We start from the raw sequence: 14,108 nt of genomic DNA, 5'->3' as shown, positions 1-14,108 counted from the left end.
ACAGCCCCACACATAACACGCCCCAATACTGTTATCTCAACCATAAGTCGAAATTTAATATGTTCAGTGTTACAAGGGGTAAAATGCACAAGGAGGAAAATAAGGTAACTTCGACAACAAAACCACTTCTAGGAAAAGGTGAGCCTGTGAGTTCATCCTTGTTAAAATGATTGGAGGGAGGAGGCGGGTCTGCCCCCACATCCTGAACACGAGAAATAAACCCTTTCTTCGTATTGAGGATGGCTACACCATGCAACATTTCCCCAATAGTGACATCTAGAAATATCTGCACACAGAAGTCATGCTACAGCAGTTCTGTCAGTGTTGCTGTTGAAAGATTGAAGGCCTCTGGTTGCAAAATGGGAGGTTGGTAAAGATATCCAGGGTAGCAGGTTGTCTGAAGGCAGTCTTCAAGTGGGGTGGAAAAAAAGCACCCAATCTCATTCTTTAGAGAACAGAAAAGTCTTTATCTTCCAGAAGGATAAAATCCTTATGGGTTTCATCTGCCCTCATTGTAAATCAGCTTCTCACAATCTCTCCTAAGCATGATTCACTTGAAGTTAAGATCCATCCCAGCATTTTAGAATTCGAAGTTTCCAAACTGTGATGAACGGCTGCTGGGTTTCGGCTGAGGCTTGTAGCCGATCCGATCGTGAATCACCTGCTCCCAGTTCTTGTGATCGGGGTTCAAGGCCAGGGCCCCTTCGCCGTCATTGGTTCCCACCATGTCGACCTCTTCCCGTTGCTTTTTCTGCATCTGCAAATAACAAGGTGCAGATACTTCAGGAAACACAACTCCAACTCCTTATGTAATACATTTAAATTCACTAAATAATCAAATGCTTTGGAAACACCCCAGAAAGGGGGGGAATCAGAAATATATATATTTATAGGATCAGAATAGGCCCAATGTATATTCAGTCATCCTGGCCAGCAGCTAGGTTCATTTCAGTTCCTGCATGGCTTATTCAAAAATACAACTGTAAATATATAAAATATGGGCTATTATTTAACGTGCAACGCATCCTTATGGATGCAAAGGACACACGTTGACTATTTTGTATAATATTCTGAAGTTAGAAGCGTAAATCCCTTTGGTTCATTGCTATAAAGTGGTATTGTCTTCATCATTACAAAATGGCGTGTTTTATCATTTTATTTCTGATTCAAGAAATAGATTCAAGGTGTAGTAAAAATGTGGCTCCATAGACTAGTAACAACATGCTTTATTATCTTGATAGATAGGAAGATAGATAGATGGATGGATGAGAGAGAGAGAGAGAGAGATTGCCCTTAGTTTAAATAAACTAAAAACAGCCCCCCTAATCCTTGAGAATCAGATTTAGGGCTTTAGATTTAGCATCCTTAGGATCAGGCTGGCTTCTTTTTAGTTCATTTAAATTAAGGGCCGTATATATCTCGAGAAAAGATTTTAATCTGGAATCGTAAAAACTGTAGATGCTTGGGGAACGGCTTGCCTCTGAGCATGTGCAGAATATTTCTAGACCCTCCGCGCGGGCATTCCCCTATATAAAACAAAGCCACTTTGTTTTTTTTCTTCTCACTTCCTTGGAACCACTTAAAAGCATTAGTTTCCCACGGGAGAGAGCACCTCTGAGCATGGGCAGAGTGCTCCCGGGCTCAGTTTTCAATTGGGACTCCCCAGAGGGTACAAACACACAACACACACACACACAAGCCTGCCTCCAGCTCCTTGCGGACCCCCTCGAACTCCTCGATGTCGTCCAGCTTCAGCTCCAGCCGGGTCGGCTTCCTCCGCAGCATCCTCCGTATTCTTCCCAAGTGCGCATGCGCGAAGCTCCCTTCGCAGCCCCCGCCTGCCGGAAGCGAGTCACAGAGGCCCGCGGTCGCCTAGAGCCCATTGGCCGGTTGGAAGAGAGAGGCGGGGCCAAATGTCATCGCTCCGGAAGTGCTCGTAGGAAGCTTCCCATCCGGCCAGAATGGCTGCCAGGGGCGCTATGGCTTCGTTGCGGGTCTCCGCGGTGGGTCAAAGTCGGGGACGGCTGGGCTGGGCTGGGTCTGTTTGGCTTTGCGCTGGGAACAAATAATAAAAAAATAAAAATAAAACAAATACTCTCCCCTTCGCTCCAGCCGGTGCTTTTCAAACGTTGGACTACAATGCCCATTGACCACAGCCAGGGCCATTCGGGCCCAGGCTGGATAAAGGCGTGTTTCCAATGGCGGGGTGAATACACCCCCCCCCTACTCTTATCCCCAGCCACCCTCGTGGATCATGACAAGCAGGAGGCTGCTAAGAATTTTTTTAATAATAATGTTTTTATTATATATACAAATATATATGTACGTGTGTGTGTGTGTGTGTGTTTGTGTGTGTAGTATTTTGCGATGGTTTGTAGAGGGTGATTGTGCATCTATAATGGCCAGTGTGAATTAGGTGCAGTGTTGTCCATATTGCATAGGGATGGTCAAATCCAGGTGTTTTTAAAACACACACACACACACACACACACACACACACACACACACACACCAAGAATAAATACTAAAAAGAATAAATGATACATATGATAATAAAGACTTAAAAAGTTGGATGGGTGGAGAGCAGAGAGCAAGGGGGGAACATGGAGTCTACCATCAAGATGCTGGAATGTTGGACTAAAATTCCCATCACCCTCTTTGGATTTGCTCTGTGGCCATTCTGGATCATGAACACCTTGGTTTTCTTTGCAGGGGACAAAAACGAAGGCTTCCGACGATGGAGACGCCCCTCCTGCTAAGAAGGGCCCTATTTTCTATGGGAGCCTGGAGGAGAAAGAGCGCGAGCGGATCCTGAAGGGCGAGTCGGCAATGATGGGCAAAGAAGCCGTCAAAACAGCCATTGAGGCGGGCAATATCAACATCTCCACCGGTAAGAAGATGCCCAGTGCCCAGGAAAGCAACAAAGTTTGGGGTTTTTTTTTCCTCTCTCCTGTGCCTGGCAGATCTGACCTTTACTGCATTTATCCTATGGGCTAGGCGAAGTTTTTGACCTGGAAGACCATATCAGCGAGCGTCAAGCAGAGGTTCTGGCCGAATTTGAGCGCCGGAAACGGGCCAGGCAAATCAACGTTTCCACCGATGACTCCGAGGTCAAGGCCTGCTTACGGGCGCTCGGAGAACCCATAACGCTCTTTGGAGAAGGGCCAGCTGAAAGGAGGGAGCGGTGAGAATCGATATTTAAATTTATTTATTTATTTATTTAATTTTATTTATATTGAACTGACCCTCCTTGTCTTTCGTAAATAAAAGAGCATTTTACACATTCGGCCTTTCCTTCTTGTCAGACTGCGTAACATTCTCTCGGTGGTTGGTCCGGATGCCTTGAAAAAAACCAAGAAGGATGATGAAAAATCGAAGAAGTCCAAAGAGGAGGTGAGTATGTTATATGGCTGCTCTTTTTGTGTTCTTTGTCTCCTCTTGTACTGCCCTTCCATTATGCCAAATGCTTATATACAAGAACAATCCCTTTGAAACGAGAGTTTTGATCTGTGCATAAATCAGCTGAGCTAGAGGCCAAATTAAAGTTGACCGTGGAAATGATTTTCCACTGAGGGTGGAAATACCTAAGAATCCTCTCTGGAAAATATATTGTGCATCACTCCACTTCTGCAAAAAAGTGTGGGTAATTTGTCTTTCACTTCTTTTGTAATTTGTCTTTCTTAGTATCAGCAGACTTGGTACCACGAAGGGCCAACCACCTTGAAGACAGCCAGACTCTGGATTGCAAACTACTCTCTTCCACGGTAAGACTATTAGTGAAAGGGAGAGAGCAAACTCCACTCTCTTCTAACACTGATGGTGTTACCTAGCTAGGTAATGAAACATCTGCAAGAAAACAATTCAACTCAGAGAGCAACAACCCCACAGTTCTCCTCCTCCTCCTCCTCCTCCACCATCACCTCCTCCCCACACACACAACTCGGAGAGCACAAAGTAAGTTGTGCTAGTAAATTCAGCCCTGAGCTACAAATATTCTCTTTTACATGTAACACATTTCTCTTTCTCTTTGCGCAGAGCAGTGAAGCGACTGGACGAAGCCCGTTTGTTTAAGGAGGTGCCCGAAGCCACACGGACATCCCAGAAACAAGAGCTTCACAAATCTTTGAGGGTGGGTAGCTTAAAATAAGTCCCCTCCCTACCAAAAGATAGAAGCTTTGCTTCACTAGGTCTGCTTTGCATGCTAAATGTTGCATATTTAATCAGTGGCCTTTTTTGGGCTGGGAAAAGAAACACATTTACTAGCCCTATTAAGCAAAACTCACGTCAGAAACGCCTCACTTAGCAACAGAAATGTCGGGCTCTATGGTGATTGTAAATCAAGAAAAAAAAAGTAAAACTTTATGCCTTCCAAGTCCTTTGGTAAATGGTTTTGAGGATGTAATGTGAAGCATTTGGGAATGAATGTTCTTTTTCCTACTCTTTCTGCCTTTTCTTTTTACATCCTCTCTCTCCCTCTCCCTCTCTCTCTCTCTCTCTCTCTCTCTCCCTCTCCCTCTGCCTCTCTCCTCTTAAATCCTTTGAAAAGATTTATTATTTATTATTTAGCATACGGCATATTATAGACTAGCAGTCTATATTAATAATTCTTTTGAAAGAACTGGCTGCTTAATTCTTACGGTATGGTTTCGTTTCCAGTCTCTGAATAACTTCTGCAGCCAAATTGGGGATGACCGTCCGATTTCCTTTTGTCACTTCAGTTCCAACTCCAAATTCTTGGCCACGGCCTGTTGGTAAGAAGGGTTCGTTGTCTTTCTGGGGTCACCTCAGGCAAGGGGGGGAAGAATGGTTGAAGGGGGCACCCAGTTTAAAACCTGACGTTTATAGCATCGGCCTAAGCCTGCAAGTGATATAACCCGTTAATCATCTGCATTTTTATTATATATTGAGCATGAATAATTTACAGCAGTGAAGGGTCCTAGTCTTTTCCTTGTGATCTCCTTTTCTTCTGCCTCCCAGGAGCGGCCTGTGCAAGATATGGTCAGTGCCAGATTGCAAGCTTGTCCTCACTTTGAGAGGTACGGCGTCTCTCCCCTCCCCTGAAACCATAACCGCAAACACAACCCGGTTCAGACCGGGCAAACAAACCTTGGGGTACCGTGATTTGAACTGGCAGCTTTCTCGCCTCTCCTAAGGGCATAATACCAATGTTGGCGCCATCGTCTTCCATCCCAAGGCAACCATCTCATTGGACAAGAAGGATGTCAATCTGGCGTCCTGCGCAGCTGACGGCTCGGTCAAGCTCTGGAGTCTAGAAAGGTTTGTGCAGACCTTTCTCCTTTGCTATTTCCAATAAAGCCTCCGTATTTATTTTTATTTTTTTTTAATTGTCCTCCGACACTCTACTTCCTTCTAGCACTGATGATGTTACCTAGTTGAGTCATGAAATGTCTGCAAGAAAACAACCCAGCTCAGAGAGCACCAAAGACCCCACAGTCCTCCTCCCCCTCCCCCTACACACTGATGCTGTTACCTACTTGGGTTATGAAATGTCTGCAAGAAAATAGTAAAAATCCACCTTTACGGTGACCTCTGAGCATGTGGCGCTGCCCTCCCCTTCCCTGTTTTCTTCTGCCCCTTCATGGTGTCATTTTAGCTTTAATGGGGCAATCTTGATTTCTTTCAGCGACGAACCAGTGGCTGACATAGAAGGGCACACGGTCAGAGTGGCTCGGGTCAGTTGGCATCCCTCTGGGAGGTTTTTGGGCACCACGTGGTAAGAAGGTCTCTCTCTACCTCTGCTAAATGGCGGTGGGGGGGGGGAAGGATTGAAATTGTCGGGCACTCCCTAGCTGGCCAAGGATTCTGGGATTGGTGGTCCCAGGGCACCAGTTGAGGAAAGCCGGTATCTATAATTCTTCCTTAAATCGTACTAGAGGACTTAGCACTTATATACAGCTTCATAGTGCTTTGCAGCCTTCTCTAAGCGGTTTATAGAGCCAGCCTATTGCCCCCAACAACTTGGATCCTTATTTTGCCCACCTCGCAAGGATGGAAGACTGAGACAAACTTGAGCCAGTCACGATCAAACTCCTGGCTGTGGGCAGGGTTAGCCTGCAAGGCTGCGTTCTAATCTCTGCGCCCCCGTGGCTCAGATCTAAATGGGTGGGTGGGTGGGTAGACAGACAGACACACAGACATAGGTAGCCAGGCAGGCAGGCAGACAGCTAGAGATAGATAGATAGATAGATAGATAGATAGATAGATAGATAGATAGATAGATAGATAGATAATAGATAGATAGATAGATAGATAGATAGATAGATAGATAGATAGATAGACAGCTAGACAGACAGACAGACAACAGACAAACAGCTAGAGATAGACAGAAGACAGACCTGACCTGACCTGACTTACTTATATACCATGGAGGAAATATTTGCTGGACCTCTGCAAGATCTGCCGAATTAATCTTCCTTATTTCTCCTGTGTAGCTACGACCACTCTTGGCGTTTGTGGGACCTGGAAGCTCAGGAGGAGATCCTCCACCAGGAGGGGCACAGCAAAGGGGTCTACGATATCGCCTTCCATGGTGATGGCTCCCTAGCTGGCACTGGGTAAGCCTTCAGCCTCTGTGCGTTCGTTGGCCGAATGGGGTACTCAATGACCTTCCCAGGCTAAGCTGAGCGGCTTCCTAAGGCCAGAACGGATGTTAAGCCGCGCACTCCCTGTATTTATCTGACGTATTTTGGGTTTGTTCCAGCGGCCTCGATGCATTTGGCCGCGTCTGGGACCTGCGCACCGGCCGCTGCATCATGTTCCTGGAAGGACATCTCAAAGAGATCTACGGGGTCAGCTTTTCCCCTAATGGGTAAGAGCCAGGCTGTCATCTTGGCATGGATTATATGGATTATATGTTCCTTCCTCTCCGCCTGCTTGAAGAGCCCTGGTGGCGCAGTGGTTAGAAGGCGGTACTGCAGGCAAACTCTGCCCACTGTCAGGAGTTCGATCCTGACCGGCTCAAGGTTGAGTCAGCCTTCCCTCCTTCCGAGGTCGGTAAAATGAGGACCCAGATTGTTGGGGGCAAAGAGGCTGACTCTAAACCGCTTAGAGAGGGCTGTAAAGCACTGCGAAGCGGTATATAAGTCTGTGGGCTGTTGCCCTTGCTACTAAGTGTAAGGCCCCGTTTCACTCTTTCTCCTCCTCCTCCTCCCCCACTCGTAGGTACCACATCGCTACCGGCAGTGGAGACAACACTTGCAAAGTTTGGGACCTTCGCCAGAGGAGGTGCATTTACACCATCCCCGCCCATCAGAATTTGATCACCGGGGTGAAATATGAACGTAAGTCTCCCCACCACGGTCCTGCAGCAGGAGTCTAACATCTGGACTCTAAAACTCAAAGCATCAACTTTTGGGAACTGCTGAGGGCCCGGCAAATGGGACTAAGATTTGAGGGCAATGGAGCAGCTTCCCTTGTTCTTCTAAGTCAACTTAGTTCGTCCCTAGAGGCATGGCCCAGCTCATTTTGCCCGATCTGAAGGAAAACTAAGCAGCCTCACATCAGACTTGGTTAAGAGTTGGTGAGGGGACCACTTGGAAATATAGGTTAAGCTTCAAGTTGGAAAAAAAAAAAAAACTCCCAGCAGAAGGGCAGATCCCTTCTGGAGACCCACTTCCACGCCGTGCTTAACATTTCGGACGAGAAACAAGGAAATGGGAATCCTAGTCCTGCCTCAGACATAAAAGCCAGCTGGGTGACTTTGGACCAATCACCAGGAGGCAGTGAGTTCCAGTCTCACCTTAGCCATGAAAGCCAGCTAGGTGACTTTGGGCCAGTCTGTGGGAGACAGAGAATTCTAGTCCAGTCTTAGGCATGAAAGCCAGCTGGCTGACTTTGAGCCAGTCCCCTCTCTCAGCCCAGCCCACCTCACAAGAGGTGGGGAAAATGGGAGGAAGCTGTGAATATGTTCTCCACCTGGAGATTTATAAAAATAATATAAAGATGGGATACAAGTTAAAAAAAAATAAGAACCACCTTCCCTCCGTTAAGTTTCCCCTCCCTCCCCCTCCTTCCCTCCCCTTCTTCCCCATTCCTGTTTTTCGCTGCCTGCAATGTGTTTTCCAAGATCAGTTGCTCTCCCCAACCCCTTCCGGATCACTTTTCTTTGTGCTTCCGTCCTTCCAGCGAATCACGGCAACTTCTTGTTGACCGGGGCCTACGACAACACGGCCAAGGTGTGGACCCACCCTGGCTGGAACCCCTTGAAGACGTTGGCCGGACACGAGGGCAAAGTCATGGGTCTGGACATTTCCTTGGACGGGCAGCTGATCGCTACTTGCTCCTACGACCGGACCTTCAAGCTATGGATGGCAGAATAAGCCGGGTATTTACCTCCTCACCTCCCCGGGGTGACCCGGATTGTTTTATGTCGGGGAGATCCAATCACAAGTGGTGTGCGGAGTCCGCAGACCATCCTCTTCCTCCTCCTGTGCTAGTGGCGTTCAAGGAAACGCCCGTTTGAGAATCTATTTTTTTTATACTCCTCCTTCCCTCTCCGGTGGGCTCCAGATTCTCTCCATTGTGGGGGGAAAAAAACCCCACACACTTTTCATCCTGGCTGTTAAAGGTTGGCTCCCCTGCTTTTGCTGATCCCTGGACACACACACACACACACACACTTCTGGAAGGTCCCCTCAAATAGGGGGTCTTTGGACCTCTGTTTGGGAATAGGGTCTTTTGTTGGGCAGAGACTTTTTTAAAAAACAACAACAACAGTAAATTAAAGCAAAATGGCTGCTTCTGTTTCAAAGCCTCCACCGGTTCCCTTGTCTGCAGTTTGTCTTTTTAACTTAGTGCCGGATGACTTGTTCTGGTAGTCCTCAACTTACAGCTAACTTGTTTGATGACCATAAGGACCAGCAGTTCCTTCCTTCTGTCCCTTTCCTGTCCTCTCCTTTCTCCTTTCCTTTCTCCTCTCCTTTCTCTTCCCTTCTCCTTCCCTTCCCTAGCCTTCCTCTCCTCCCCTCCCCTCTCTTTCTTTTTCCTTCCCTTTTTGGCACTTCCATCACCTGCTTCCCTTCCTGACGTCAGGGCTGAGGGACAATCACTCCCTCAACATCCAAACCAAGAAGGGGGATTTGGCCCACTCCTCTTTTTCACCATTTCTTGAGCAAAGGCTGTTGCCGTCCCTGATTTGCTTTGACTCTCTCTCTTGACAGCTCAGCAAGACTCTCCTTGGCGATAAGCAAACCAAACACTCTTTGTATTCCAAACCGCAGCCGTCACTTATCCTGTATGTACTACTATTTATTGTTGCTGTTGCTTAGGGTCTGATGTAGGCAGGTCGGCAGCTGGCGTTTCCTAGGCTCAGTCCAGCCTCCTCTTAAGTAACACACCCACCCTCTGAAGGGCCCACAGCCTGGCAATCAAACCAGCAGCTGAAACTCTTTATTGCTCAAACAAAACGTGGACCACAACGTTGGTTCCTGATGTATTTTACCAGCGCGGGACTTTCCCCCCCCCCCCAGGTGGTTTTTCTGCTAAATTAGACTACCCCTCTACTATCCCCCACTGCAAATGTTGTGTTATTCTTGGTAGCAAATATACAAATATAAATGTTTACTCAGAGCCTTGGCCAAAAATTTCAACCAGGAGCCAAATAGCAAATATACCCTGGAAGCAAATATCCGTTGGCCCATCAAATAGACCTTGAAAACACCAGTGTTGTTTAAACACCTCTTTTGTTGTTTAAAAAAAAAAAAAAATAGAGATTTTTCTTCCAGCACTTTCCTCCTGTTGCAGAAAATACTAGCTGGATAACAAAGGAACAGATTAAGCCAACATCCTTTTGTCTGAATTCAGCCTCTTTTTCAACCCTGGCCTACCTCTTTGCCCTAGGCAATCTAATTTTTTTTAAGTATTATTTGCTCTGTGCCTAACGGAAACCAAGCATCAAAAGGCTTCAAATGACTTTTGAGTAGTTTATGTGACTTTTCCCTGCTTGCTGCTCTCTGCTTCCTTGTGCACTCATACGCAGGGACTTAATGGATTTAGGCTACACAGCTTGGGGGGGGGGAACGTTGGAGCTCCTAATTAAATAATTTTCAGTCAGATCCTTCTTTTCCCTGTCTCAGTTCAGAAAAAATAACTTTAGGATAAAACTCCCTGTTGGGAGCCAAAGATGGATTTCTTCCTGCCACACTCACCCTCCTCAGTAAAATTAATTTCACCCCATTGGTTTTAACTCAGTGGCAGCTTTGACCTGAATTAGCCCACATCACTCAAATCAGACATCAAACAGGCCAGGTTTCCAGAACAGGCTATACTGCAAAATACAAAATCCGAAAAACAAAACAAAAAACCCTCTTAACTCTGCTCAAAACAATTTTACAAAGATGGATGGATGCATCTGCTAGGTACACAGGCGGCATTTGATAAATAAATGATACGAACCAGCCCAGCAGATGAAGGGGGGGGGGAGAAAACACACACAAATGTTTCTTTATATGATTGATTCTCTGATTGTCTCTCACACACACGCATACACATATGCACATTGTTGTTGTTAATTGCGAAGTCGTGTCCGACCCATCGCGACCCCATGGACAACATTCATCCAGGTCTTCCTGTCCTCTACCAACACATATGCACACTTTTGCATTTACAAACGCTGCATCTTGAGTGCAAAGACAAACTTAACTTGACTTTCCATTAAGCACCGTTAACAGAATATTATAAGAATTGGAAGGGACCTTGGAGGTCTTCTAGTCCTACCCCCTACTCAGGCAGGAAACCCAATACCATTTCAGATAATCTCTTTTTGAAAACCCCTGATGTTGGAGCACCTACAGCTTCAGGAGGCAGGTGGTCTCCTCCCCCTTCTTGATCTTAAAAATCTGTTTTATTGGCGGTTTTTTCCCCAACCAGGGTAAGGTAGGGTAGTGGCAAACTCTTTTAAGATTTCTGGATTGGATGGTGCATGGTAGGAACTGCGCCATTCACACATTCTGGAGTCTGTTCTCTGTCGAGGAGAACTTGCTGCTTATGGCGAAGGCATTGGACGTAGGCAAAAAAACCCTCACAGTGGTCATACTCCTCCCTTCTTAATCCCCAAATTCACTTTAGGAAAAGATTGGATCCACCTTCCCAAAATACTTCCCAGCTTCCTCCGTTCCCAGGCCCTGCGGGAACCCCCCCCCCCCAGGAAACCAAAAGCAAGTTTCAAGCTGTTGCTTTTCCCTCACCCCAAACCTGGGAAAAAGTTTTTTGTCCAGAAGACGGAGAAGATGAGTAGCAAAGTCACGCTTAAGATAATGACCATCAAGTACGTGAAGATCCGAAGATGCGGGTTCCGGATGCATTCTCGGAAAAGGGAACGCCGAGGAGCAGTGGGGGTGCTGGCCACAGTCGCCGGTTGGGGGCTCTCAGGGTAAGTCTGGGTGCCGATTTCGGGGTCCATGCCCAGGTCTAGGGTGTAGACCCTGGGTTGCCGGAGAAAATACCTGGTCTTCCGCTGCTCCTTCAGACACAGTTGCCGTCCTTCCAGGATGATGTGGTTGGGCTCCAGGCCCAACTTGTGCAGGATGGTGATGTCGGTGGGCAGTTCGGTCACCTGCTGGTTGGCCGGCAACATGGTCAGGCAGCGGCAGAGAGGGCAAGGCAGCTGGCTCCGTGTGGTGGAGATCAGGCTGAGGTGCGCCAGGCATTCAATGCAAAAGGAATGGCCGCATCGAAGGAGTTTCGGGGTCCGGAAAATGTTATCGTAAGCGTTCCAGCAGACTGCGCATTCGGAGACCAAGCTTGGCTCCTGGTCAACATTTTTGGCCATGCCTATTTTGCATGAAAAGTCAGAAGGGGCCGTGTCCAGCGCGACAGACCTGCTCCACATGTGGAGAGTTCAATTCGGGACTTTATTGCTCACGCCCGATTCGCAGGAAGCTTCCTGGACTGGAGGTATGCAACTGGACCGGATTAGATAAGGCTCAACAGCATCCGAGAGGGATCAGACTTTGCCTTCTTGTCCCCATGTAAGGATTCCAGACTAATTCCCGGCTTGACGCCTCCTCTAGTTTGGCTGGTCTCTCTTTGACAGTCTGATGTTTCTTAAAATTACCCTCAGAGGCTCGAAAGAGCCAGCAGAAGCACGGTGGATCATTTTCATGGCATCCTGGAGTATGCGGTGGGATTGCTGGACAGACTGAAGCCCCCTTTTCTTAAAGCGCTCAAAATCCATCGCTGGAGCCAAAAAAAAAAAAAAATAAAGGGAGAAGTTAGAATAAGAAGGCTAGGCATGTGTGAAATCTCACGGGATGCTTGAATTACCCAGCTGCTATTTATACAGTGCTCTATAAGGACGTAATGCGTTACAGGATACGGCAAGCCGCTGTCCCCGGGGACGGAGAGTCAAAGATATGACCACAGAAATGAGGGAGGAGGTGGAAATGAGCTTGTGGCAAAGGTGCACTTTGGGTTTTTTTTTTAAGTTTCTAGCCCTCATGACACAGGCATTAAATGGATGTCCTTGGTCTACTCAGGAACTTAGGCAAGTGGTCCTTGGCTTGAAGTGACTTACAAATAGTTCTCACATGACGGTTGCAGCAGTCATGGCATCACTTCACGTGATTCGCTTAAGAACCGCCCAACTCGCTTAGTGACTGCGGTGAGTTCCTTCACAACCGTGGCCAAAACGTTGCAAAACCCGGTGCAACTCAATTTTAACAACCACATTGCTTTACAACAGAAGTTTCAGTCCTTAACTGTGGGGGACTGTAAGTTTCTCCTTTTCTACTCAATTGCTTCTTCACTCGGTTGCAGTCCAGTGTGCCGAACGCACAGCCTCCTTCTACCACCCCAAGCCCATCACAAGCACCCTTTACACCATGCAGGCATCCGAAAAAGGACCCCGTGTCTACGAATAATTATCCACCCAAGACAAGACTTGTTGATTTTCAAAGATTAGTTGCTCCGAGTCTCCAAGCCGCTCTTAAATTCTTCACCATTAAACATCAGAGAACATTGGAAGCAGCTTTCAAAACAGGCCAGTCTTGTCTAATTATATATAATTTAGAAACCTGCTGGCCATCATTTATACATGGCCAGCAGAATTCCAGATCTTTTTAAGGCTTGAACCCAGAACTTTTGTTGAGCACAGCAAAGGCATTCACGCTGAGTTACACTCCCTGCCTTCTCTCGCAAGCCACCTCCTTACTGGATTTCCATCACCAAATAGTGTAATGGAGTCAGCAAGATCTCTGCTGTAAACAGCCTTCCTAAAACAATTTCTTGCTGAAGATTCAAAACGGCCTAACTGCAGTTGATCTCCAGAACCCCTGCCTCGTTCTAACCACAGTTTTTAATCCTGGGGGGAGGGCACCTTCCTCCCAGCTCATTTCACACAAATCCAGCCCCTTCCCCCCCCCGCAAATATCCAGCCCACCTTGCCAATTGCATCCTCTTCATTCTTGCATCTCCGTCGGTCTAGATTTGGGGGGGGTCCCGGGGAGAACTTCTCCAGGTTGCACAAAGAGAGGCAGGGCCTCCATCCGTGGAGGAGAGGAAAAAGATCCTTCCCCCCCCCCCCCACACACACACACCACCTCCTTCACGCCAAGGTCCTTGTCTACCGGCGGCTCCCCCAGGGCTTGCCCAAGGCTGGGTTTTTCAGCACTGGAAGACGGGGAGGCAGCTGTTGTTTATCACCAGAAGCCAAGGAGACAACCGAAGACAGCAGGGCTTCTTGGAGGCTGCTATGGAGATGGAGACCTTGGTCACAGCTTGGAGCTGCTGGTGGTGTCCTCTACAGGGATGAACAGAGGTTTCCCCCCCCCCCTTTGGAAAAAACGTTGCTCTGCAGAAGCCTCCTTCCTTCTGATCAACCTGACGTCCACTCGGCCGAGCCAGCGAGAAGGGCAACCTGTTCTGTCGGTTTATAAATTCTGGCTTAGCCCCATTTGCATTTCAGGCAGAGAACAAATGGTGCTCCAAATATTTCTGGCAGCCTCTTTTTCTTTCTTTCTTTCTTTCTTTCTTTCTTTCTTTCTTTCTTTCTTTCTTTCTTTCTTTCTTTCTTTCTTTCTTTTCTCTCTCTCTCTCTCTCTCTCCTCTGTCTGTCTCCCTCCCTCCCTCCCTCCCTCTCTCTCCCCCCCTCC

General features: G+C 47.4%; 3 protein-coding genes across 4 annotated transcripts; 1 reads left to right on the top strand and 2 right to left on the bottom strand.

Annotated features, from left to right (window-relative positions):
• Nucleotides 1-29: 29 nt before the first annotated feature.
• On the bottom strand, nucleotides 30-1,822 carry CDC26 (cell division cycle 26). Of its 2 annotated transcripts, none has more exons than XM_039323000.1 (2): nucleotides 1,705-1,822; nucleotides 30-757 (listed from the first exon to the last, which is right to left on the bottom strand). In XM_039323000.1, exons 1-2 carry the CDS (start codon nucleotides 1,783-1,785, stop codon nucleotides 581-583), a joined length of 258 nt encoding a protein of 85 aa, XP_039178934.1. In that variant the 5' UTR covers nucleotides 1,786-1,822; the 3' UTR covers nucleotides 30-580. The 2 variants fall into 2 exon arrangements, with proteins under 2 accessions (XP_039178934.1, XP_039178933.1); XM_039322999.1 differs by having other exon boundaries at nucleotides 1,693-1,798.
• A 93-nt stretch (nucleotides 1,823-1,915) lies between these two features.
• Nucleotides 1,916-8,775, top strand: PRPF4 (pre-mRNA processing factor 4). Its single transcript, XM_039322996.1, has 14 exons — nucleotides 1,916-2,003; nucleotides 2,713-2,890; nucleotides 2,998-3,184; nucleotides 3,306-3,393; nucleotides 3,685-3,764; nucleotides 4,036-4,129; nucleotides 4,657-4,751; nucleotides 4,978-5,036; nucleotides 5,154-5,277; nucleotides 5,645-5,734; nucleotides 6,453-6,575; nucleotides 6,722-6,829; nucleotides 7,183-7,301; nucleotides 8,146-8,775. The coding sequence occupies exons 1-14, from the start codon at nucleotides 1,962-1,964 to the stop codon at nucleotides 8,337-8,339; spliced, it is 1,581 nt and encodes a 526-aa protein (XP_039178930.1). The 5' UTR covers nucleotides 1,916-1,961; the 3' UTR covers nucleotides 8,340-8,775.
• Nucleotides 8,776-8,967: 192 nt separating this feature from the next.
• RNF183 (ring finger protein 183) lies at nucleotides 8,968-14,028 on the bottom strand. The gene is made up of 2 exons (XM_039322997.1): nucleotides 13,397-14,028; nucleotides 8,968-12,195 (listed from the first exon to the last, which is right to left on the bottom strand). The coding sequence occupies exon 2, from the start codon at nucleotides 11,846-11,848 to the stop codon at nucleotides 11,201-11,203; it is 648 nt and encodes a 215-aa protein (XP_039178931.1). The 5' UTR covers nucleotides 11,849-12,195; nucleotides 13,397-14,028; the 3' UTR covers nucleotides 8,968-11,200.
• Nucleotides 14,029-14,108: the final 80 nt, after the last annotated feature.

Source organism: Crotalus tigris, unplaced genomic scaffold (assembly GCF_016545835.1).
Source record: "Crotalus tigris isolate CLP2741 ecotype Arizona unplaced genomic scaffold, ASM1654583v1 scf7180000024153.1733885, whole genome shotgun sequence".
Taxonomy (NCBI): domain Eukaryota; kingdom Metazoa; phylum Chordata; class Lepidosauria; order Squamata; family Viperidae; genus Crotalus; species Crotalus tigris.
Note: the sequence above shows the minus strand (reverse complement) of the source record. Positions and strands in the feature narration are given on the sequence as shown.

What these genes read in the sequence shown, in the direction of transcription:
- CDC26 (XM_039322999.1), bottom strand. Translation starts at nt 1,785, where the DNA reads ATGCTGCGGAGGAAGCCGACCCGGCTGGAGCTGAAGCTGGACGACATC. An exon ending in AGCTGGAGGCAGGCTTGTGT is followed by an intron (nt 758 to 1,692) that starts GTGTGTGTGTTG and finishes TGTTATTTGCAG; the next exon opens with ATGCAGAAAAAGCAACGGGA.
- RNF183 (XM_039322997.1), bottom strand. Translation starts at nt 11,848, where the DNA reads ATGTGGAGCAGGTCTGTCGCGCTGGACACGGCCCCTTCTGACTTTTCA.
- PRPF4 (XM_039322996.1), top strand. Translation starts at nt 1,962, where the DNA reads ATGGCTGCCAGGGGCGCTATGGCTTCGTTGCGGGTCTCCGCG. An exon ending in AGCTTCACAAATCTTTGAGG is followed by an intron (nt 4,130 to 4,656) that starts GTGGGTAGCTTA and finishes TTTCGTTTCCAG; the next exon opens with TCTCTGAATAACTTCTGCAG. An exon ending in AGGTTTTTGGGCACCACGTG is followed by an intron (nt 5,735 to 6,452) that starts GTAAGAAGGTCT and finishes TCTCCTGTGTAG; the next exon opens with CTACGACCACTCTTGGCGTT.